Genomic DNA, 26,805 nt, shown 5'->3' with positions numbered 1-26,805 from the left:
ATGGCAGCCTTCTAAGCTTATGTTTTATACTTCATTTTGTCCAGGAGATGTACGCGTAAGGAGTCGAGCAGGATTTGAATCAGAAAGAAGAGGTTCTCATCCATATATTGATTTTCGTATTTTTCATGGTAAGTGTTGGCATATACAGTATTTCTCTTAGGCTTTTGGTAACCTTCAGATTTTTAGAAAAATACAAAGGAAAAAGAAAAAAGTTATGTTTGAAATGTTTTAAAAACATTGGGTCATGATAAATGACACATTATTTTAGATAATGTTAGTAAATGCTTAGAGGCAATTAGAATTGTAAAGTATAAAATATGAAAGCTGATACAATTTTTCTTCTCCTTTCCAATTGAAATGTGACATTACTTTGGTACATTTTTTCTCTTCCTGATACATATATGTGCAAAATGTTTAAAGTTGTTGTATTCCATGTGTTTTGTCTTCACTACTCTAGATAAAATGTTTTTGTGCAAATGACATAAGAGATTTTCATAGTTAAAAAGGTGTATCTTGGCTTATTTGAAAATATACCACCACCTTTAAAGATATTTCATAGAATGCATATTTTGAAAACAAACATTGTGTGAGTTTGGCCCATAAAGGAGAAAATGGGAAAAAGAGAACTTAAACAGTAAGCACATTACCTGTTTTTGGAGGAGCACCACTTTTGGTAATGTTGGATAAATCATTTGGATTAACACTCCAGTTTAAAAAAACTAGAAAGACTGGACAAAATATGGAAAACATGTATTTGAGTATATCAGAATGCTGTTAAGGCAGAGATGAACCTGGTATTTGGGCTACTTTCCCCCTTAGTAGCATCTGCTGATTCTGGGAAAGATGGATGAAAGCTGAGCAGAATTTCTGATGGACACTTAAAATTAGAAAAACAAAAATAGCTGTTGATACCCCACCAAAGTTGGGGCACTGGTCCTGGTAAACCTTCTGTGCTCTAATTGGAACCCCAAAGTTCTTTACCTTAGGAAATCCTCGCTGTAAAACGTCTCAATCAGTGATTAGATCAAGATGATCTGTACCTTCAGAACCTCTAGCGACGTACTTGAAGTAAATGTTAATCCTCTTTGAAGAAAGGTAGTAACATTACCCTAAGTCTCAAATCACCTCTAAATTTTTCATATGCATATTAAGCACTGAATTAAAAATAAAAAAGGCAGGGAACCGAGGTGGCTCAGTGGTTTAGCGCGCCACCTTTGGCCCAGGGCGTGATCCTGAAGACCCGGATGGAGTCCCATGTCGGGCTCCCTGCATGGAGCCTGCTTCTCCCTCTGCCTGTGTCTCTGCCTCTCTCTCTTGCTCTCTGTGTGTCTCTCATGACTAAATAAATAAAATCTTTAAAAAATAAAAAAAAGGCGAAAGGAGATAAGAGTGTGATCAAAAATGAAAAGGAAACAACAGTAGAAACAGCCACAGGAAATTCTAATGATGGAATTATTTTACGTGAGCTTCAAAATAACATAATGATGCTGATGGAGGAAAAAAGACAGGATTGAAAATTTCAGTAGAGGACTGCAAATTGTAAAAAAAAATTTTTTTTTAAAGTCAAATGAATACTTAAGACTAAAAATAACATACTTTAATAAGAACTCATTGGCGTTGGTTTTAACAGCAAATAAGACCAAAATACAGAGAGAATTAGTGGATTAGAACATTAGGTCATAAGGAAACAATTTAGAATGAAACACAATGAAGCAAGAGGTAGAAAATACAGAAAAGACATGTGGAATGTGTTCCAGTTATCTATTGCTCTGTATCTGTCAAGAATTGTGAAGAATCTAAGATTTTACGTATAAATTAACAAGTTAGCCTGTTACTGCATCTTGGATGCTGGCAGAAGAGAGAAAGCTCCTGGGAAAGACATAGAGGACTTTATTATTCATGGCACAGCCAGCAACTTGAATGTATATTGTGTCAATTCTTCTAGCCCCACACATCCACAGTGGCAACGTAGAGGATTTTATGTGGATACTATGCACACAGTGGATTTGTGTTATATCAGGGAGCTTGGGGAACATACTGCTATTTGTTCCAGCAAAAGATGTACTTATCCTTCCAGGTTGCTAGCTGCAAACACAACCCTGAGAAATGGCCCAGGTAAGGATTGGTCGGGGCTTGGCATTCTTGGCACACCCAACCAGAACATGCAGGGACACTCAGGAGTGTCCACTATGAAGGATTACCTCTTCCAATAGTGACAAATGACTCCAAAACATACTGGCATAAAACAACTGTTTTTTATGTTCATGATTCTGAGGGTCAGGATTTAGTTAGTATATCAGGTTTGATTTGCCTGTGTCCCACAATGTTCTGATCTTCAACAGGGGTGGCTCCACTAGGTCCATATGTCTGGGACCTTGCTTCTTCTCCACATGTCCTCCTCTGGGGCTGGAACATCTAAGATGACCTCTGCGCTCTTATATCTGGTGCCAGGGTAGGGTGGCTGGAATTTCTGGAGCTGGCCAACGTTTTTCTTACCATAAATGGCAGTCTTAGGGTAGTTGGACTTCTTCCATGGCAGCTGCTGCCTTCCCCTAGAGCAAGCATTCCAAGAGAGGAAGTATGGGAACACCTGGTCTCTGACGACGAGGGCATGGACACTGTCACAGCATCACATTTTCATATTCTGATGATGAGCTGTGTCACATAGCTTGTCCAGATTCATGCAAGAGGACATTGATCCCACTTGTCAAAGGGAGTAAGGTAAAAAAAAAATTTTTTTTAATTTATTCATGAGAGAGACAGAGAGAGTGAGAGGCAGAGACATAGGCAGAGGAAGAAGCAGGCTCCCTGCAGGGAGCCTGATGTGGGACTTGATCCTAGGACCCCAGGATCATGATCTGAACCAAAGGCAGATGCTCAATAACTGAGTCACCCAGGCATGCCTGGTCAAAAAAATGTTTAATCTTCTATCCTTAATCTGGCACAAAATGTGTTGAAAGTCATTAGGGTCCCAGGAAAGGAATGGGAAATTATAGCAGAAGTAGTCCTTGGAAAGATAATACCAAGATATCTCTAAAGCTTAATAAAGCACATTAAGGTACAGATTCAAGAAGCATTATGAATCTTAAGTACAGAAGCATTAAAAGAAAATCACAATATATTAGCAATATAATAAAACTGAAAACTGAAATCAGAAAGGATTTTTTTTTTTGAAACAAAATAAATGAGGAAAGGAGTGGGGTAAAGGGAGTCCAACCAAGAAACAGACTTTTAATTCTGGAGAACAATCTGATGATTACCAGAGGGGGAAGTGGGTGGGGAAATGGGTGAAACAGGTGATGGGGTTCAAGGAGGGCACTTACTGTGATGAGCACCAGGTGACGTATGGAAGTGTTGAATCACTATATTGTACACTTGAAACTAATATTATATGGTATGTTAACTAACGAATTTAAGTAAAAACTTAAAAATATATGGGGCATTCTAAACATGAGAATAAACTCTTTTCTAAAATGGAAAAGTAAAATAAATAAATTAATTTTTAAAAGTAGTGAGAAAGAAAATTACCTTCAAAGAAACAGCTATAAGATTGCCAGAAACAGATTCTATTTTGTTTTCTACAGAAACTAAGAAGCTAGAAGATAAAGGGAAAGATAGGTTCAAAGTGATGGAAAAAAATAAATGTCAAACTAAAATTTCACCCATAAACTCTTCTAGAGGAGAAAAGGAAAGGACTTCACAACTTACTGTGTAAAGCCAGCATAATCTTGATATAAAACTTGACAAGGATATTACAAGAATAGAAAATTATAGCCACTATCACTCACAAATATAGAGGAAACATCCTAAGTAACATACTATCAAATCTGCCATTTATAGGAAAAAATATATTTTGACCCAATTTCTGTTTTCCCAGAAATGTAAGATTGGCTTAACATTAAAAAACCAGTCATTGTAATTCACCATATTAATAGAAAAAGGAAAAAATAGAATAAAGGAGAAAAGTCATGGAAAGACCAATATATAAAGGTACCGTTTATCACCTTTCTTATTCAGTACTTTTTTTGGAGTTTAGCCAGTATAGTAATTCAAGAAAAGAAACAAGATAAAAGGATTGAGAAAGAAGTGTCATTATATATGGATGATGTGATTGTGTACTAAGAAAACTATGAGGAGTAGCAAATGAATTTAGCAAGTTTGCTTGGTTTTATTTTCTATAAAGCAGAATTGACAGAAATTGAAATAACATAATTTAAATTTACATCAATGAAAGATGAAATACATAAGCATCAGTCTAATAAAAGATGTGTAGGACTCTGCATAGAAAACTACATAGAGGAAAAAAAAAAGAAAGAAAGAAAACTGCAAAAAAAAAAAAAAAAAAAAAAAGAAAGAAAACTGCATAGAGGAACACCTGAGTGGCTCAGTGGTCGAGTGTCTGCCATTGGCTCAGGTCGTGATCCTGGGGTCCCACATCGGGCTCCCCATGGAGAGCCTGCTTCTCCCTCTGCCTATGTCTCTGTGTGTGTGTGTGTATGTGTGTGTCTCATGCATAAATAAAGTCTTAAAAAAAAAAAAGAAAACTGCATAGAAAAAAAGATACTACAGAGGAAAAGAAGACCTAAACAAATGGGAATACATACTATTGTTCATAGATTGGAAGATTCAATATTTTAAAGATGTTAGTTTCTCTTGAATTGACCTATAGGTTTAATGAAATCACAAAAAAAGTCCAAGCATTTTTTTTTCTCCCTTTGGTAGAATTGAGATGCTGATTGTAGAACCTATATAAAAATTGAAAAAGCCCAGGGGTTGCCTGGCTGGCTCAATGGAGCACGTGACCCTTGATCTCAAGGTTGTGAGTTCGATCTTTGTGTTGAGTGCAGAAATCACTTTTAAAAAAACTAAAGAAAGGAAGGAAGAAAGAAAAGAACCCAAATTAGTCAAGACAATCAGAAAAATAGGAACCATATTATAGAAATTACTCTTCCCAGAGGTGCCTGGGTGGTTCATTTGGTTAAGTGTCTGGTGTGACTCTTGACCTCAGCTCAGGTCTTGATCTCAGTCAGGGTCATGAGTTCAAGGCCCATGCTGAGCGTGGAGCCTACTTTAAAAAAAAAAGTTACTCTCAAATATAAAGACTTACCATAAACTATAGTTATAATTTTGAATTAGAGTGATACTGGATCAAAGCCTGACAAATAGGATAATAAAACATTGTAAAGTTCAGAAACAGATTCACACATATTGTGGGTGTTTGATTTGTGACAAATATGGTAATGCATTATGGAAAAGATTATCTTCTAAATAAATGGTGCTGAATCAGTTGGCTACCTATGCAGAGAAAAAAATGAATCTTGACCTTTAGTAGTAAAAAAATCAAATTTGGGTATATTTAATGTTCCAAATTATACTGGTAAGTCAGATAAGATGAGGAATAAGAATTGATTTTTTGATGAGGTGGTTATGGGGAAAGCCTGATTATTGAATGAATATAAGCGAGAACAAGGAGATAGATATAGCAAGTACAGACAACTTAAAGACTTTCAATGCAAAGAAGAGAGGCAGCTGATAGGGCTAGAAGGATCACTAAAGCTGGCAATTAATAACCAATTAAGTTCTGATATAAGTACTTCTTTTTTTTTTAAATTTTTATTTATTTATGATAGTCACACAGAGAGAGAGAGAGAGAGAGAGAGGCAGAGACAAAGGCAGAGGGACAAGCAGGCTCCATGCACCGGGAGCCCGACGTGGGATTCAAACCCAGGTCTCCAGGATCGCGCCCTGGGCCAAAGGCAGGCGCCAAACCGCTGCGCCACCCAGGGATCCCTGATATAAGTACTTCTTGAGTCAAAGAGGAGATGGAAACTGATTTTGAAGACTTTTATTTTTTTTCTTAAGATTTTATTTATTCATGAGAGACACGGGGCAGGCGGGGGGTTGGGGTTGCTGGTGGCAGAGACACAGGCAGAGGGAGAAGCAGGCTCCATGCAGGGAGCCTGACATGGGACTCATCCCAGGTCTCCAGGATCAGGCCTTGGGCTGAAGGGTGACGCTAAACGCTGAGCCACCCAGGCTGCCCAATTTTGCAGACTTTTAAAAAGTGATGAATAAAGATTACATATAAAAACCTGTGAAAATTCAAGTGAAATCTGGTTAAAACAGTGATACAGGAAAATTCATAGCATTAAAAATACCTATGTTAATAAATAGGAAAAAATGAAATAAGTGAATTAAATAGTCAAGTTCAAGAAGAAAAGAATAAGAAAGTATACCTAAGAAAAGATGAAGGTAGCAATTAGTGAAGATAAAAAACAGAAATTAATGAGTTTAAAAAACAAAATAAAAATAAACTAAGAACTGGTTCTTTACAACAAAATAGATAAACTGCTGGCTGACTTAATCAGTGATTAAATTAAGCTAAGTTGAATACTTAAAAACTAAGGAGGAGTGGGAGATTCTCATAGGAACAAGGGAAATTAAAGAATAAAAATAGACTACTTATTCTTATTAATTTTTTGTTTATGAAAATGTTTTTAAATAGAAGTGTTATTTATGTTAACATGGGTCTATTATATTTTTAACAAAACTTTATTTTCTAGAGCATTCTTAGGTTGAGAGTAAAATTAAGAGGAAGTACAAGGATATCTCCATATCCCCATACCACAAATGCATAGCCTCTTCTATTATCAACATCACCAAGCAGTGGGATATATTTGTTACAATTGGTGAACCTACATTGACAATTCATAATCACCCAAAGTCTATAGTTTACATTAGGGTTCATTCCAAGTGTTGTACATTCTGTGGGTTTGGACAGAGTATTTTCACTGCCCTAAAAATCCTTTGTGCTCCACCTCTTCATCCCTTCATAGCTTTTTGCCTTTTCCAGAATATCATATGGTTAGAATCATACTGTCGGTAGCTTTTTCAGATTGGCTTCTTTCACATGGATAATATGCATTTTAGATTACTCCTTATCTTTTCATGACTTGATAACTCATTTCTCTTTAGCACTAAATAATATTCCATTGTCTGAATGTACCACAGCTTATTTATCCTTTTACCTAGTGAAGGACATCTTGGTTGCTTCCAGGTTTTGGCACTTATGAATAAAGCTGCTACAAACATCCATGTGCAGGTTTTTGTGTGGATGTAAGTTTTTTACTTCTTTGGGTAAATACCAAGGAGTGTGATTGCTGGATTATATGGCAGAAAGTATGTTTGGTTTTGTCAGAAACTACCAAACTGTCTTCCAAAGTGGCTGTACCATTTTGTATGAGGAATGAGGGGGGAATTTCTGTTACTCCACATTCACATCAACATTTGGTATGGTGAGTATTTTGGATTTTAGCCATCCTAATCAGTATGTAGTGGTATCTTGTTTTAATTTGAAATTCCCTGTGGATCATCTTTTCATATGCTTATTTGCCATCTGTGTATCTTCTTTGATGAGGTATCTGCTAAGGTTTTAGCCTATTTTTTAATCAAATTGTTTTCTTATAGAATTTTGAGTTATTTGGGCACTTTGGATAATAGTCCTTTATCAGATGTGACGTTTGCAAATATCTTCTTCCATTCTGTGGCTCGTCTTCTCATTCTTTTGACTCACTATCTTTTGCAGAGCAGAAGTTTTTAATTTTAATGAAGTTCATCTAAAACCATTTTCTTTCACGGATCATACATGTCTTTGGTGTGATTTCTTTCTTTTTTTTTTTTTTTTTTAAAGATTTTATTTATTTATTCATGAGAGACACAAAGAGAGAGGCAGAGACAGAGGCAGAGGGAAAAGCAGGTTCCATGCAGGGAGCCCAACATGGGACTTGATCCGGGGACTGCAGGATCACACCCTGAGCTGAAGGCAGATGCCCAACCACTGAGCCACACAGGCGCCCCTTTAGTGTGATTTCTGAAAAGGCATTTTCTTCTCTGGGTTGTCTAGATTTTCTCCGGTGTTATCTTCTAGGAGTACTGTGGTTTTGTATTTTATATTTATGTCTATGATCCATTTTGAATTAGTTTAGGTCTATGATCCATTTGAATTTTTTGCATGTGGATGTCCAGTTGTTCCAGCACGTTTTGTTTAAGAGACTATCTTTGCTCCAATGTATTGACTGTGCTCCTTTGTCAATGATCACTTAGCTATATTTATGTGGGTTTATTTCTGGGCTTTCTGCTTTGTTTTACTGATCTATTGGTCTCTTCTTTTGCCAGTACCATACTGTCTTGATTTTTGTAGCTTTATAGTAAATCTGGAAGTCGGGTCGTATCAGTCTTCCAACTTAGTTTTTCTCCTTCAATAATGACTTGGCTAGCCTGGGTCTTTTGCCTCTCAGTGTAAACCTTATAATCAACTTGTTGATATCCATAAGGTAACTTACTGGGATTTTGATTGGGATTGCATTGAAACCGTGGATCAAGTTGGAAAGAACTGACATCTTGACGATACTGAATCTTCCTATCCATGAACATGGAATATCTCTTATTTAGTTCTTTTTTGATTTCTTTCATCCCAGTTTTATAGTTTTCTTCATATAGGTCTTATACATATTTTATTAAATTTATATCCAAGTATTTCACTTTAGAGGGTGCTAACATAAATGATATTTTGTTTTTAATTTCAAATACCATTGTTTATTTCTGGTATATAGGGAAGCAATTAACTTTTCTTTATTAACCTGTATCCTGCAATCTTGCTATACTAATTGTTTAAATTAGTTTTAGGAGGGCTTTTTGTTTATTCTTTTAGATTATCTGTATAGACAATCATGTCATCTGTGAGCAAAGAAAGTTTTGTTTTTTCCCTTCTATTCTGCATGTTTTCTTTTCTTTCTTACTGCATTAGCTAGGACTTCTAACATGATGTTAAAAAGAATGGTGAGAGGGACCTTCTACCTAATTGTAGTGGGAAACTTTCAAGTTTCTTATTAAGTATTTTCCTTGTGGGGTTTTTGTAGACATTCTTTATCAACTTTAAGAACATTCCCTATATTCCTAGTTTACTGCGAATATTTATCATGCATGGGTGTTGGGTTTTGACAAGTGCCTTTTCTGTGTTTATTGGTATGATCATTTTTTTTTTAAGTCTGTTGACTTGTTGGATTACATTAATTGATTTTTTAATGTTGTACCAGCCCTGCATACCTGGGACAAATCCCACATGGTTTTAGTGTATAATTCTTAATACTTTTTTGGGATTTGATTTGCTAATATTGTGAGGATTTTTGCACCTGTATGCATAAGAGATACTGGTCTGTAGTCATCTTTCTTAGAACATCTGTGCCTGGTCTTAGTATTAATGTTGGCCTCAGAGTGAATTAGAAGTATTCCTTTCCTCTGTTTCAGTCTTCTGAAAGAGATTGTGAAGAATTGGTAGAATTTCTTCTTTAAGGGTTCAGCAGAATTTACCAGTGAACCCATCTGGGCCTGATGTTTTCTGTTTTGGAAAGTTATTAATTATTGATTCCATTTCTTAAATATAGGCCTATTCAGATTGTCTGTTTATTCTTGGGCGAGTTTTGGCAGACATTTACTGTGAGAACCTAATCAGACCACTGGAAGTAAATCTCACAAAATATTAGACTTCCCCACAACTCGGTTTCAGACTTCTCCACACTGAGCTTTCAGAAATTTATCAGTTTGGGATGCCTGGGTGGCTCAGCGGTTTGAGCATCTACCTTTGGTTCAGGGTGTGACCCCGGGTCCAGGGATCGAGTCCCTCATCGGGACCTTCAGAGGGAGCCTGCTTCTCTCTCTGTGCCTCTGCCTCTCTGTGTGTCTCTCATGAATAAATAAATAAAATCTTAAAAAAAAAAGAAATTTATTAGTTATAGTTCAGATATCCCTACCCTGGTACTAATTCCCAAGGAGGTTTCTGTTTGTGTCTGTGCTCCAATAAAGTTATTCTCTCTAATCATCTGTTGGTCTCTCCAGTCTTGAGGGCAGTGGTTTGCACCATGTCCTCACCTCTTTTATGGATCCTAGAAGAGTTGTTGATTTTTCAGTCTGTTCAGCTTTTTACTATTGTTAGTGGCAGCTTCCAAACTTCTTATATGTGGATACAGAAACTGGAAGTTCTCTTATGCTATTTTGAAGTGAAATGACAAATAAGTATTTACAGATTTTGTTTTAATTTCCATCATGGTAAATATCAGTAGCTGTAACTCACATAAACTAAAAGTTCTTTGGGGCATTCAGTAATTTTAAAAGTGTGAAGTAGTTGTGAAAATCAGCATGTTTGAGAAAGTTGCACAAGAGTTAACCTCTCTAAAATCGTGAGGTCTAGACATTTCACAAGCAGTTTCTTCTGGATTTTAAGAAGCAAGTATACTCTTACTATAAATGTCTGTAAAAAAAAAAAAGTTCAAAAAAATATTAGCAGAAGGATTCCAACAGCATAAAAGAACAATAATCCAGCCTTAGTGGGCTTATTTTAGAGAGGAACGCAAGCATGACTTAATACCTAGGTTTGACGGGCTCTTTTGTAGCAATATATTTATAACATTGGTTGCTTCTTAGGAGGAAATGAGTGGCTTGAGAAAAAGACAAAGGCATTTTTTGTTGTAGGCCCTTTTGAATTATTGATCCATTGAATGTATTATCATTAAAAAGTTTAAGTAAAATTACTTATAAATATTATAATATACAAAGATTGGCTGTGATAGGGATATCAGTAAAAAGATCAAGTCTAACTATTGACATTATTATAAAGAAAGGTGTACAGATATATTGGAAGTCTCTAGTATAACTCCTTGTATTTCACTGAATTTAGTAAAATTGAGGATTTGAAAAATATAATAGTTATAATGTATCAGTTTTAAATGAGGGACATAATGGGACATTTTGTTGGGACAGGGAAGTTAGGAATGATCAAATTGTTGGAAGTAATTTAGTGGAATGAAAATAGGATGGATACCTTCTAAATCATAACAAACCCAGGAGCAAAGGACAAAATGAGAGCAGACCAAAGATACTGATGATAGTAATAAAGGTAAAGGGATAAATTTTCCTTTTAAGGGATGAAGATGATCAGATTAGGTAAAAAATGAAACCTAATGACAAAGAATGGTTGAAAACAATACGAAGCAGTACCAGGCCTGAAGGTGTTAAGTTGGATTTGGGGGCTTAAACTTAGATCCTGATCTAGTGATTTAGACCCATTGTAGGGACTGTGTGGTATGGTATCTTACAACTCTTGACCTCATTACGCAGATTGTTTATAAAAAGTGACCAATGTCTAAGACTTTAGGTTATAGTTGGAAAATTGATTCACTGTAGAATTGGTCCTGTATTTAACAATATCTCTAAGCCAAACTGATAATGTAATTTGGAGGGTTTTTTTTTTTAATAGAAAAAATGAATCATTTTTTTTCCTACTGGTAGTGTGGGTACTGTTTATCACAGAGCTCAAAATTCTTAAAAGAAAAAAAAATCTTAACCTTGTAGAGTTTGTGAAATGTGATCTAATCAGAGTGTGAGTACATGCTCCTGTTAGCACTAAAACCCCCTGTGAGCCAGCTCTAGGAAACTTCTCTTTGGCCCTGGCGAAGGCATGTATCTACCCTAAAGCAGCTTTCAGGATGAGTTTAAACCTTCAGAGGGGCTAAAGCATTTGAAAGACTTTAGTCATGTGCCTTCTCTTTGATATATAATTAAAAATAACATTTTGTTTTTCACGATGACATAAAACATTGCATGCTGAATTTAAAATAGTTTCTAGATGTTCAGAAACTACTTCTAGATACACGTATTAAATTGATTGAAGTTAGAATTCTATCAACATACGGCTCCTTGACACCTCTTTTGAGCATCTCTGTGGTTGTTAACTTCATCACTCTTAATTTCCCTTTTGTAAAAGTCCTGTCTCTTTCTGCTCTTCCATTGCTTAAATCCAGTCCGTATTAAATTCCATGTATTCTGTAACCGAAAATAGCTGCCGTACTCCTCTTTTATCTCTTATCCTGCTTGATTTCAGACCTTTATCACACCATTGTCTGGTATTATCTTAATCATTGTCCTTTTAGGATTTCTCTCCTGCAATCTGTCCTGTACTCTGTACCCAAAGTTGGATCTTTCTAAAGAGAGGGAAAGCTTAAAATACAGGGAAAATACATAATAACAGGTAAAGACATGTATGCTGTTAGCATATTAATTAAAACTATTTTTTGTCAATAATTTTGTGTTCTATTTGTTGTATCTGTGAGGTACTGATACTTAAGTGCTGGAATAGTTTTGACTGATTTCTAGATTATGATCATCTCCATGTTGACATATTACCTTTACTAATTTATCTGGAAATTAGAAATCCACACTGCAATATCAAGCTGTTATATTAAGATTTTTTATACGTATCGTTTATAATAAACAGTGTTTGGGGTTACAATGTCAAGGTGAGTTCTCCTCAAAAGGGCTGTCCAGGTAGGGAACGATTCCAGATTCCAAAGATAATAAGTAGGACCTCAACAGTAATTTTATCCTGTAGATATTATGGGTTTTTCTGTCTTGAGTTTTTGTCATTTGCATCATCTTTTGTCATAAATCCTTATTCTCTTAAGATCCATAAATTTATCTTCACAATAGGATTTGTGATAGGCCTTCTCATATAGCGAGTCCTGACTTTGAGTTTTTTCAAAAGGGTTTAAAGAAACAACAGGGCAGCCCTGGTGGCTCAGTGGTTTAGCACTGCCTTCAGCCCAGGGTGCGATCCTGGGGACCCGGGATTGAGTCCCATGTCAGGCTCTCTGCATGGAGCCTGCTTCTCCCTCTGCCTGTGTCTGTGCCTGTCTCTCATGAATAAACAAAATATTTTTAAAAAATTAAAAAAAGAAACAACAGAAGAAAATTAATTCAACACAGAAATACCTTAAATGCAGAAACCGTGTTCAGCCTTACTACTAAACAAGTTCCTATCAAATTTAGGAAGTTAAACTGTTAGTATGGTGCTAGTGATAGTTACATTGTGAGAGATTCTAGGGGGAAGTTCCTCAGTATGCATCAAGAGTTTTAAGATTTTTTTTTTTAATTTACTCATGAGAGACACAGAGACAGAGGCAGAGACACAGGCAGAGGGAGAAGCAGGCTCCATGCAGGGAGCCCGACGTGGGACTCAATCCCAGGTCTTCAGGATCACGCCCTGGACTGAAGGCGGCGCTAAACCACTGAGCCACCTGGGCTTCCCTGCATCCAGTTTTAAGCATTTTTTTTCTTTGATTTCACCACTAGAAATGTATGCAAAGGGAATAATCACATGTAAATGTTAATGTATGTTCAAAGATGTTCACTTTGGCTTTGTTTATAGTAGGAAATGAATTAAATTGTGGTATTATTGACTGAGTTATTTAGGGAGCAAAAGACCAAAATGTTTATAACCTATTTCAGATGTTCAGAAGGAGAAATGTACACACCAACCTGTGCAAACATGAAAGCCATGGATAGATGTTAACAATGGCAAATCTGAGCAAAGGGTATTCCTTGTACTATTTGTAGTTTAGTTTGCAACTTTTTGAATTTTATATCTGTATTTTGAAGTGATCTCCAAATAGAAAGTTTGGTAATTATGTGCTTCTAAAAAATGTGGGGCTTTATTCAGATTACATATTTGTTAATTAACTGGTATTAGACCAGTTCTGTGGTTGTTTATTCAGAACTGAGAGAGTTCAAACTTTGGGAAGATGATTTGAAACTTAGTTATATTCATTGTTAAAAGAATGGAGGGATTTTGATGCTCATGAATCCTCTTTGCCAAAAAATATTTCCCAAAGATCTGGTATAAATCTGTAGTCAGGCATCTTTGTTGCAATGATTCTGCTTTAATCAATAAATTTTACTATATTTTTAAGTTAAATTTTTCCTAAAATGGATGTGTCGTACAGAAGCTTTTATTCTTAACTAGATTTTCCTTCTTCTGTCTCTGATGCTTTTAGTGGTTGCTCATGCTAACTTCTTTGTGAATTTATCAGATATCATGGTTCTATGAGACAAGAAATCAAAAAATTTTTCCCTGGTATCATCTTTCACTAAAGGGATTTTCTGAAGCATTCTTTTACCTTTCTTTGTTTTTGTTCTTACTAACTTTTTAATTATAGAACAAAAGATAACATGTATCAATATATATGAAAATGTTGATGTTAACATTTTTGAGACCCACTGAGAGACTTCAACTTTCATCCCATTTTCAAAAGATCCCTAGCCCTCAGACCTGCTCTGTCTAGAAATTACTCCCACGAAGGTACAAATTTCTGGTCCTCCAGCATGTAAAAACGGATTCTGGATGCCATTCATTCAACTAAGTTTAACCTGTCTAGTCTCCTGATTTTATGTTGTGAAAATTCTAACTTTGAGGTACCTAGTGACAATGAGTGATAATACAGCACTAACAAAATGAAAGGAAAAGATAATGGGGGGTGGGGGGCATGGTGAAAATGAGGGGGAGAGAGAAATAGTTTGATTAGAGAGAGCAAGGGGCTGATGAAGACATGAGGCTGACCGGAGGGTAGTTTCCACAACAAAGTGCTCCAGAGCTGTCTCCCTGGGATCTTGGGGTCTTGAGCATCATTTTCCTTAATATGATGGCTTCTCCTCACCAGGCTTAGTTTCTGCTTTCACTCAACTCTGGAGACCACCAGGAGACTCCTCATTTCACTTTCCTCCTTTTGAGAATGGTGGCCTACTTTCATTCAGTAGGCTGGATTAAAAGCCCCAAATATTCCTACAAATATTTTTCTATACCTCATCTGTTGCAATACAATATTTTGAGACTCTAGTTTATTGGATCTGATAAAATGAACTCTATATTGACATTTTGTCCAATTTTATCTTGTTTGCTTTTAAAATTATATATCCGTAAATTTAATGAATCATTCTTTTCGTTACACATTTTTAGCTTATATAATAACAAATACGAATATCTTTAGAACATAAAAGAACTTATAACTCTTCATGTGCACTTAGAAAAATGATTTTTTTTTTTAAAGATTCTAGCATCATTATTAAATAGTAACAGAAGCTGCCAGCTTGACAGTTACTTCTTTTCATGGAATTCACTAGAGCTTACTGACATCATCCAGACTGGAAGGCATGGTCTCTCTGCCAATATCAGACAAGATGTAATATTCAAGGAATATGTTCTTTTTTTACAGTTTTTTTCATGTCTACGTAAATGCAGTTCTTTCCATTTTCTTTTACTCCTGGCACATGGTAATGTTTAAGTCCATGTATATGTGTTTTACCCATTATCTAGAGCTTTGTATTCATTTTAGCACTTTTCTCCATCCCTTAGTGGGGCAGCAAGGGAACTTGTAAGGTTATTTATATTGTAGCCTAAAAGCTCTTAACTTTTGTAAGCTTTGAGGCTTATTGGTCTTTTTGTTCCTGGTCTCTGGCAGTGTCTTGCAGTCTCTGGCAGCCTCTGGCTCAAGGTAGAGATTGAATATATTCTTGTTGCATCAAGTTGACTAAAACTGTATCTTCTACCATTTAGATTTTATAGGGTCCCACTTGTAGTTCTCCAAATATAATCTGAAACTATTAACCAAATTCACGCTGGTCTGGTCGCTGCCCTTCTGCTGAACCAAATGTCTCATGTTGTCTTTATTGTAACAACTCGCTATGAAAACATACAGACTCCTTCTGCTTTTCCTTAGATCCTCATGTGTGTTTGATTTCAGGTTGTTTGCTGTCTTACTAACAGGGCTGTGTTAGACTTCAGTACTTGTTTTATACTGTGTTATATGATCAGAAGGAACATCTGTTTCTGTGTGTATTTTAAGTTTAAAAGCTTATGTCTTAGATTTTATTGTCTTTATCTGTCTTTAATATATAGTAACTCCCACACAAGGGTAGATCCTATTATATTTGGTAGTTTTTCCTGCTCTCCCTTTAAACATAAAAGTTGTTGCCTGGGTTTTTCCTCAACCATGACTTTTTCTTTTAGTCTTTTACCTGTTATCTTTCCTGCTATACCAGCTGGCCAGTACTTTACTATTTACAAGCATATTTTCTTCAGCCATTATTTGCTTGATCTGCTAACATAGCTGTTCATCACTTGTAATTTAGTCCCATTACAAATGTAAGCATTCCAGCCTCTACTTACAGCTGTGATATTATAGACTAAGGCCATATTTTATTTTGTCTGAGGTTTCTATTAAATTTTAGTTTGTTCCCAGTCATTCATTTGTCTTGAAATCGTATCCATAATATGTAAGGTAAGCAACATATCTATAATAATTCACAGAGATATCATGAGAAATAATAATCTTATGTCTCTTTTCCCTTCCTTTTTATCACAAATGTTTCTACTTCCTGTAACAATCCCCTTACCAAGCAGTGCACGTAAAGAGGAATACTTCTGTGTTGAACTGAGTTAGAAAACATAGCACTCTGCTTCCTTTTTATCACAAAAATTTCTACTTCCTGTAACAATCCCCTTACCAAGCAGTGCATGTAGTACTTCTTTGTTGAACTGAATTAGAAAACATAGCACTCTGCCCCATGTGTGTATTTTTAGATTTTTACCTAGTTTCCAGGTGATTGTGAAATGTCTACATTTAAAAACCACTAATTTTTGTTTTTTGTCCCAAATTGATAGATGTTTTGTCCCCTAGACACCTTCTTGAACTTCATAGCATAAATTAGGGAACTAATATGGAATGGACCTTAATCTTAGTACAGTTTAATGGTAGTTTAATTCTTATTGTGCTTGGGAGAACTGAGGGAATTGGAGATCTAATTCTAGACTTTATTTTGTATGGTGCACATTAAATCTTTCTGTACTTTATTTTCTTTCTCAGTTCACTAAGAAGGTAATTAAAAATGTAATGAATGAGGAGCTATGTTTAAGGGCTGAGTTTGAACAAAGGAGGGATCCAACATATCACATATCCTATCTCTGAAGGGTGGAAATGCCTAATCCAGAACAATAATAATAATAATCTTAAAAAATTTATATCAATTATGCTATCACATCTTGTCAGAGTGAAGTTGAATTCCATAAACTAAGTTTATAAGAATTACTTAAGGGAAAGAATATTGATTGTACAGCTTATTCTCATGTTAACATTGATCTGATTTTAGATTATGAGTAGCTTGTTTATTTCTTTGATTTGCATTGAAAGCTTGGACTACTTATATATTCATTTTAAAGTAATGAAATTGGGGGCGCCTGGGTGGCTCAGACAGTTGAGCATCCAACTCTTGATCTCGGCTCAGGTCTTGATCGCGTGGTCGTGAGTTCAAGCCCCACATTGGGCTCTGTGCTGGGCATGGAGCCTACTTAAATACATACATACATACTTATGTACATAAATTATAAAATAATGAAATTATATGCATATTGATCTCTTTTAAATGTGTCCGTTTATTTCTATAGTATATAAAAGTATGGAGGGGTCCTCAAGATGAAGTTATGCTGTTACAAATAATAAATTTGGTTTTGTTGGAGCACCCGGGTGGCTCAGTCTGTTAAGTGTTTGCCTTCAGCTCAGGTCGTGATCCTTGGGCCCTGGGATCAAGCCCCACATCGGCTCCCTGCTCAGTGGGAAGTCTGCTTCTCTGTCTCCCTCTGCCCCTCATTCCTGCTAATGCTCTCTCTCTGAAATAATAAAATCTTAAAAAAATATTTTGGTTTTGTTAATATAAGTAAAGCCATATGTTTAAAAATATTTGAAGTCATGTTTAAAAATATTTGAATTTGAAACTAATATAGTGTTACAGATCAGTTATACCTCAACTAAAAAAAAATTGATATCTGTAATTATAGCCATTAACGTTTAAGTGTTTATTCTTTCCCCAAAAGACATATTGCATGTATTATTTAACTTTTACAACAGTCCTATGAGCCCTATTTTATAGTGAGGAAGCTGAAAAGACCTTAAATAATAACTTTACTAATGTCACAAACTAGTAAAAGTGGGATTCAAACTCAGATGTGTAACTCCAAAGCGCATGTATTTATCTACTCTGCTGTACTGCTTCTCTATATAAGCACATACTACTCTACTAGAGTTAACTATTGTTTTATGTACTTAGCTGTTTTCTTCCTATGTATCCACACATGCTAAATATAAATATTCTTCCAAGAAAAATTTCCCAATAGACATAAATAAGTGTAGTTGTTCAATATTAACACTAAGCTTTCAGATAAGGCTTCTGTTTTGTTTGTGTGTGTGTGTGTGTGTGTATGTGTGTTTAGGAAGATTAGAGGGAGGTTAGACTATAGAATGTCTTCAGGTTTTTTATTCCATTACTATTCAACGTGTCATTGCCCTAGACTTGAGTTGGAACTGAGTTTAAGAAACATTTTTTATTTTTATTATTTTTTAAAGATTTTATTTATTCATGAGAGACAGAGAGAGAGGGAGAAGCTTAGGCTCCCTGCAAAGAGCAGGATGCAGGACTTGATCCGGGGCCCCAGGATCACAACTTGAGCCAAAGGCAGATGCTCAACCACTGAGCCACCCAGGCATCCCAAGAAACATTTTTAAAACAAACTCCAAGGATAATTCATGATTATATGCATCTAAATTGATTTTTATGATTTTAACGTGGCAGATATAGTGACTTCAGGGCTCCCTCTTGTGGACCATTAGAGCAAGTGGTGATTAATCTCAAGATCCAAGGACTTTTCTGTTAAAAACCTCCTTTGTCTAATAACTAAGGAACAGTAACATTCTTTGCCATGCAACTTGGATGATAGAGAGTCTGGGACTGTCAGGGGATACTTATTAGCTCAACATATGTGATCCTCCCAGCCCTTTTGTTCCTTAGCCTGTTGCTTGTATTTCTTTACTTTCTAATATTAGGGGAAAACATTGCTTCTAAATTTGCCTGCTATCATTCATTCATTTATTTATTTCCTTCCTTCCTTCCTTCCTTCCTTCCTTCCTTCCTTCCTTCCTTCCTTCCTTCCTTCCTTTCTCTTTTCTCTTTTCTCTTTTCTCTTTTCTCTTTTTCTTTTCCTTGGAGAATCTTAAGAATGGATGACTGGAAGTAATTCCCATGATCTTTAAGTAACAACACTCATTTAGTTTTTTGGAGGCTGATTAGTTTGCTCATGGTCACATAGTGAGGTAATGTGGTATTTTAGAAGAGAACCAGCAGAGCTAACAACTCTTTAATAGTAACTTGATTAATTCAGTGAGCCCTGTTGGCTTTCTAAGCTGGATTGGAATGTAGGTAACCATGTAAACTAGAGCAAGCCAGGGACTTAAAATAAATAGTCCTAGCCTGGTGAAAGCTGGGCTTTAATAAAGGCAATTTTAATCTATTGTGTATTATGCTGTGAAATAAATAGTGGTGTGCCTCAAGGTACAGAACGAGCTAATGATGGCATTGGTAATAGGGTCAGATTTTATGTAATATGGTCAGAGGGTGAGCTTTTTAGTAATTGTCAGAATGAAGGGTACTAATCAAATTCTCACAGTCATTCATTCCTGTTTCGAAAGTTCCCCATGTAAGCTTTTTTATATATCCCTAAATGATAATGACTTACTCAATTTGATATCCTTGTTTTCTCTGTAGTGTTCTTTTCTTGTTTCAGGATAAGAATTTTACTTCTAATCATTATAGGGAATCCATTTGTGTACGTATGTATGTGTAAGGGGGAAGAATGGGTGGGAAGCAAATCTGACAAAACTAAAAATTTCCATCTTAAAATGATCTCATCATGCTTCATCCTTGATTTATAGTCACTGATCCCTTTTCTTAGATCATATTTTGGAAGCTATTCTAGGAGAGTTCTGGAAGTCTCTCTAATTTTCTTTTAGAAGACTTATTCTCCAGTTTGGTAGTGTGTTTTAGAAGCCATTGAAATGTGCTCCTATGTGCGTGTTCTACTTCCTATGTGCTTGTTCTACACAGCTAGGATGTGTGCAAATATGTAGTTATAAGAATGTTACAGAATTTTAAGAAAAATAAGAGTTGGAAACAGCCTAAAAGCAAAAGGATTAAGGAATTATGATAATTTCATATTTTAGAATAATACATAGCTATTAAAAATGATGTTCTTGTGTTTATTGACTTGGAAAGATGTTCATGAATTTGTAAGAAGAAAATTACTATGAATTGTCTTGGATTAAAAAACTATATATACACATACATATAGAAAATAATACATAGAAAAATATCTGGAGTGCCAGTTACCATTGGTGGTTTCTGTACAGCAAAGTCCTCCCATGCAGATTCTCCCCATTTTCAGCTTTGTTGAGCAGAAGAGGCAGTTTAGGGCAGCTACTCCCAGAAAGGACCAAGAAAAAGATATCTTTTAGAAGAAAGTGGCATATGTCACTCAGAATGACAGGGTAGGAAGATTGAGAGGCTTCTCTATCAAAATAACTACTAAACTAGAGAAAAAGACCAGGGTCTACTATTTCAGGACTCTGGATCCTGATTGGACACTTCACAACAACCTTGAGAGTACTTGATGAAGGGAGAGGCTGCTGTTTGGTAGTTCATGCACAAACCAGTGACCATTACCCATCCCTTGGCCCCTTAGCCTATGGAGACAGTGGCCTATGTTCTTGGATGGGCTTGCTGAAGCCAGATGGGCACTGGGGACATTGTTTTCCAAAACTTTGTAGTTGCATGTTGAAGTCGGTTTTTCAGATCTCTGAGTGATAGGCACAGACATTTGCCTTTGTTTCAGCCCTTCAGCTGCAGAGATTTCACTTAACAGTGTTTACTGGAAGATTTAAAGAATCTTTTCTTCCCTCCCATCTCCCCTTTTGGAGCCACACATTTAAGGAAATCTGTGTTGAGTCACTGTGTTAGCTGACTGCAGAGATAATGGGTTAGGAACTTCAGTGACCACACGCAAGGAACACAAAACAGCAAATAGATAGGCAAAGGTGAAAATAGTCTGGAAAAGTAAAAACAGATGGCTTCAGCCCACAACAAGCAAAAGTAAGCTGTACTGGAGGAGTGAGAGATTAGATTTCCAGTTACTCCAGTGTAATAATAGTCAGAATATCCACTTCTCAAAAAAAATATATATAAAACATACAAAAAAATCAGAAAGTATGGTGCATACATGCAATAAGAGAATTTCACAGTAGCCATCCCTGAGGAAGTCCAGATATTGGAATTGCTAGTCAAAGTTGTTAAATCAAGTGCTATAAATGCATAAAGCAAACCATGGACATAGAACTAAAGGAAATCGGGACAAAATTCTATGAACAAAACTAGAATCTAAATAGATAAAAATTACAAAAAGGAACCAAACAAATTTTGAGGCTATAAAGTATAACTGAAATGAAAAATTCAATAGAGGGATTCAACAGCAGATTTGAGTAGGCAGAAGGATCAGTGGACTTGAAGATAAGACCATAGGAATGATTCAGACCCAAGAGACAGAAAGAAAAAAGAATGAAGAAAAATGAACAGAGCCCAATAAACTGGTGGAGGACCATCATGTGTACCAATATATGAGTATATGAGTCATAGGAGTCCCAGCAGGAGGAGGAAGAAAGAAAAGGGCAGAAAAAAGTATTTGAAGACATAAAAGTGGAAAACTTCCCAAATATGATGAAGACATGAATATACACACCTAAGCTCAGTGACCTCCAAACAAGATAAACTCAGGGGATCCCTGGATGGCTCAGCGGTTTAGCGCCTGCCTTCAGCCCAGGACGTGACCCTGGGGACCTGGGATCAAGTCCCACGTCGGGCTCCCTGCATGGAGCCTGCTTCTCCCTCTGCCTGTGTCTCTGCCTCTCTCTCTGTATCTCTCATGAATAAATAAATAAAATCTTAAGAAAAAAAAAAAAAGGAAACTCAGAGTTCCACACTGATCCATAATATAGTCAAACTGTTGAAACCCAAAAACAGAATTTTGAAAGCAGCAAAAGTGAAGTAATTTGTCATAACAGGGAATCCTCAATAAAATTAACAACTGATTTCCCAATATAGAAACCTGGGAGTCTAGAAGCCGGTAAGATGATGTATTTGGAATCCTGAAGGAGGAGGGGCTATCCACCAAGAATTCTATATCTGACAAAACTGTCCTTCATGAATGAAGAGGAGATAAATACATTTCCAGACAAAAGTTGAGGAAGTTCATTTGCAGTAGACCTGTTCTACAAGAAATGCTAGAGGCAGTCCTTCAAGATGAAATGAAAGGACATTAGAGAATAATCTGAAACTGTAAGAAGAAATAAAGAACACTGGCAAGGGTGACCACATAGGAAATATAAAAACAGTATTATTGTACTCTGGTTTGTACGTACACAATATATAAAGATGCAGTCTGTGACAATAACAAGGGAAGAATTGGAGAGTATGGGAGTGTAGTCTTTGTACAATAAGTTGGTATTATGCAAACTATGTTGTTATAGTTGAAGATGTTAATTGTAACATCCAAGCCAAGGTGACTGCTATGTAACTAAAAAAATGTACAAAGAAGGAAAGAAGAGGGAATCAAAATGGTACACTACAAAAAAATTAGCTAAGTGAAAAGCAATAATTAAGGAACGAAAAACATATAAAACATACCCAAAATAATAGCAAAATGGCAGAAGTAAATCCTTCTTTATCAGTAATCACCTTAAATATAAATAGATTAAATTCTTCTACTTAAAAGCAGAGATTGGCAGACTTGAATTTTAAAAACCCCACAGTGTCCATCTAGATGCTGTATAGAAGGGACTAATTTTAGGTATAAAGAAATAAAGATGTTGAAAATAAAAGGAGGGGAGTGATACTGCATTGCATGATGAAGGAGTAACCAAAAGAGCTAGATGGGTTTATTATGATCACACAAAGTAGACTTGAAATAAAAGATTACAAGAGATAAAGGACACTCACTGTACATTGATAAATATACAGGAAGATATACATTTATAAATTATAAACATATATACATTTAACCAGAGAACCCTAAAATATGTGAAGCACAAATTGACAGAATTGAAGGGAGAGTAGGAGAATTTTACAGTAATAGGGACTTTATTTTTTTAATTGGAGTTCAATAATGGGGACTTTAATACACATTTTCAATAATGAGTAGAACAGTGAGACAGATTAGTAAGGAATTAAAGGACCTGAACAGCACTATAATCCAGTCAGACCTATTAGATACATACAGAACTCCTAATAGCAAAATACATGTTCTTAAATGCACAGAGAACATTTTGCAAAACAGGCCATATGTTAGGCCATAAAAGAAGTCTTAATAAACTTTTTTTTAAGGGGCTTACTCGGAAGTATAAAGTTAAATATTTTACTTGCCTTGTCTGGTCTGTGATCAGGGTTGAACAGGGTTAGATGCACTCCCCCCTGGGCCCAATTATAGAAATAGCAGAAACATGTTTGTAAGAAGCAGTCTGTGTCTTTGGCAGAAAAGGAGAGAGCTATTTGGGTAGGAAAGTGAAGAGGACCCGTTGCCCTCTCCTAAGACTTCACTTCTATCCCTACTAAGAGTGTGGTGTAGGGGTGCCTGGCTGGCTCAGTTGACCCTTGATCTCGGGGTTGTTAGTTTGAGCTCCATGTTGGGTGTAAGATTCCTTAAAATATTTAAAAAAAAAAATTGGTGTAGAGGGTTAGCCCAGGAGAATTTAGCTCATTCGGTAATGACTTGTTAAAAAACAAACAACCCCCCCAAAAAAACTAGCCCATCAGGTCATTGAATTATGCAGAGCAGTAGATGAGAACAGTAGAACTCAACAATGATTAAAGAGTGGCTCACACACACACACAAAAGTTGCCTATAAACTGATGAAAATTGTGACTGAGTTTTCTATCACTCACTTAAAAATTTAAATGAAGCAATAGCTTCACTGTAAAGCATAAATTGAAGAACTCAGGGACTAGTTGTTCCTTGAGGTAGGTAATAGAGATAAATTGTTTTTGAGCTACGTTGCCTTCATGAGCCCTTCTTGAGGAAACTGCTAAAGGATGAACCTAAGCAAACAAAAGGTAAAAGTGTGGGTTGGAATGAAGGAGAAAGTGTATGCTGCTAACATCGGGAAAGGAAAAGAGAGAAAGTAGGATATAGAGTAGATTCCTCATGTGTGGTAAAGGATTAAAGGACGATGTTGTAAGCTGACAAATCAAGAAGCGGGAACATAAGTGTATTTACAAAATGAAGGTATCTTTTCAAATTGTAAAATTGTAGCAGTGCTCTTCAGTAAAGGACTGGTTCAGAAGATTATGGTTCATCCATATTATGGAATATTTGACAGCCTCATGAAAGTATGAGGAAGGTCTCTAAGTACTGGTAGGGAAGGAGCTCCCAGATAAATTAAAAAGCAAGGTGCAGAACATATAATGGAATATGCTGCCATTTATGTGAAAGAAGTAGAAAAATGGTGTATGGTGATTTCATTTATTTGACCAAAAACTCAGGAAAGATACACAGGAAACTTTAAGAAAAAGCTCATCATTTTAGGGGAGGGCTTGGGAAGTAGTTGGATGGATGACTGGCTAGGGGTTAGGTTTTTCACTGTATTCTTTTGTCCCCTTTGCCTTCTTTCCCTCCTTCCTCCTTGAATTCCTTCCCTGCTTCTCGTCCCATCTTGCTTCCTTTTCATTTTTGAGACATGTGAACAATTGCATATTCAGTAACTAGTCTAATAGAAAAATCAAATTCTCTTCCTCCCTCTCCCACATTCTGGTCCTATATGAAGTCTTAAAGCTTTGGGGTAGTTTTAGCTACTGTCTCTGCAGGGTCTTATGGAATTTCCAGGCTTTCCACAATGTAATATTCTTGAGTAATCTTCCCCAGGCCTTCTAGGTAGAGAAAGCACTTTTCTGTGCATGATGTGCTGCTTCATCTGGACAGGTTCTCTGTCCTTTCTCAAGTTGTCTGTGAAATAATCAGTACTTGTTAAGGCTGATTCTATCATTAAATGATGCTCTCTTTCTGATCCTCTGAGTAGCTTATTTATGGGGTTAGTCTTGCTGGATGCCACTGGGCCCCCATGAGTGAGCATTTCCCCTTGAGTCAGTATGTAATACTCATTCTCAGCTTCATATGATCAAACCAGAACTCTGGATAATGTGTACCAATTTCAGAACTCTGTGAAACAGGAAGACATGAATTATGTTTTTTGTTTTGTTTTAATTAAGAAAAATGAGACATCACGAGGTTGTGACTTGTCAGAAATTAGGAGTAAAGCAGGAGGATACAGCTGTGATCTTGTGAATAGGCCTCCGGCTCCCAGACTGCCAGATGTCTTAACCGTTGACAGTGTGAATCCTGCCATGTTGATAGGAGGACTTAGCATAGTGCATTGTGTTAGTGGGGTTTTCCCCTCAGATGAGACTCATTTATTTTTTGGTCCTTCTGCAGCTATCCTCCCAAAGAGATTCTCACATTTATTTCCAGGGTGCATGTATTTAGATTTATAATTTGAAAGCAGTGATGCTACTATCATTAGTGTGTACGTGCATGCACACACATGCACATAGTGGTGCAATGTAATTAATTGCCAGTGATAAAACTATGGCCTTTTGTGTGTGATTTAAGATAAATTGAAGGGAATGCTCATGAAGTCATGCTCATGACCTTGAACTCTTTTAGATTATTTTTCCATAATGAATAGAATATATGTATTCTGCAACATTTTCTAGAATTTTTTAAATGCTTTGGCTCTCACAGATTAATTGTATTTCATTTCTACTTTGGTGTCTAAGATTATATTTGTAAAATGGGGGTGATAATCTTGTCATCTTCATATCATTCTGATTACAGAACGGGATAGTTGACATGAATGCTCTTTCGTAAAACTGTAAGGTGCCTTATAAAAACAGAGATGGTGGTGCTAGTATTTAATTAGATCTCATCTGCTCCCTATGTATTTGTCCATTCAACTCTGTCCCTTCCAGATTCACTTGTTTCTAAGAAAGAATAGGACTAGAAGGATCATATTAGACATAAGTTCTTGTACATTAGCTTTTCCCTCTGTTTCTTTTTCTGTATGCTTCCATCTAAATAAAGACAATTTTGAATAATTTTATACACAAAACTTTTACAATTAATAAACAATACTGTAGAGATGGAATAAAACTTAGGAGTAATAGTATGGACACAGGCTTTGTAAACAGTTCTATGTTTTAAAATCCCCTTGCATCCTATATTGGCTCTGTAACCATGGGCAAGTTCTTTAATCTCTTATAGATTCAGTATTTTCATATGTAAAGTGAAGGATAATATTTATCTTTTGAGATTCTTGGGGACTAAGTGAGGTACTTTTTGCAAAGCAATTGGGAACATTGTTTTCACAGAATTTAATCTTCCCTCATTTCCTTAAACTTACTAATTCTAGTTCAATTATCACTTGATATTACTTACTATTTTGATTCCAATCCTTTTAATGTAAGTTAGAGATCAAAAATTTAAGTCCACAATTGTTCTAGATACTTTCTATTTTATTTTTTAAAGGTTTTATTTATTTATTCATGAGAGACACAGGCAGAGGGAGAAGCAGGCTCCCTCTGGGGAGCCCAATGTGGGACTCAATCCCAGGACCCCGGAATCAGGACTTGAGCCAAAGGCAGACGCTTAACCACTGAGCGCCCCCGATACTTTCTATTTTAGATTGACTAGAATGAAAAGTGAGTACGTTATGAAAAATGTACATAACAGTGTCCCTTATTCATTTATTTCTGATTTATGTGAGTATATGGGAATCTGAAAACTCATCAGATATTTCAAAAGTAGGATACACTTATTCAGTATATTTTTCACATATCTACTGTTATTAGGCTTTGGAATAAAGAGATGGGGAAAAAGGTAGCTCTTGGCTACATTGGATGTCATCATATATTGAAGGAGACAGGTAAATACATTATAATCGAGTATCAGAAGTAGTCTGATAGGGATCTGCACAGGGAGCTTTGAGAACCCAGAGGAGG

The 26,805-nt window shown here is 36.0% G+C and overlaps 1 protein-coding gene across 2 annotated transcripts in view; it reads left to right on the top strand.

Annotated features, from left to right (window-relative positions):
* PDE7A (phosphodiesterase 7A) overlaps window positions 1–26,805 on the top strand; it is a 116,063-nt gene that overhangs the window by 59,051 nt on the left and 30,207 nt on the right. For both annotated transcript variants that reach the window (XM_038579400.1, XM_038579401.1), the window contains exon 3: window positions 45–128. In XM_038579400.1, coding sequence (XP_038435328.1) covers window positions 45–128 — 84 coding nt within the window. The remainder of the gene's footprint in view (window positions 1–44; window positions 129–26,805) is intronic.

Source organism: Canis lupus, chromosome 29 (assembly GCF_011100685.1).
Source record: "Canis lupus familiaris isolate Mischka breed German Shepherd chromosome 29, alternate assembly UU_Cfam_GSD_1.0, whole genome shotgun sequence".
Classification (NCBI taxonomy): domain Eukaryota; kingdom Metazoa; phylum Chordata; class Mammalia; order Carnivora; family Canidae; genus Canis; species Canis lupus.
The sequence above is the reverse complement of the archived record's forward strand: the minus strand, read 5'-3'. Positions and strand labels throughout refer to the sequence as shown.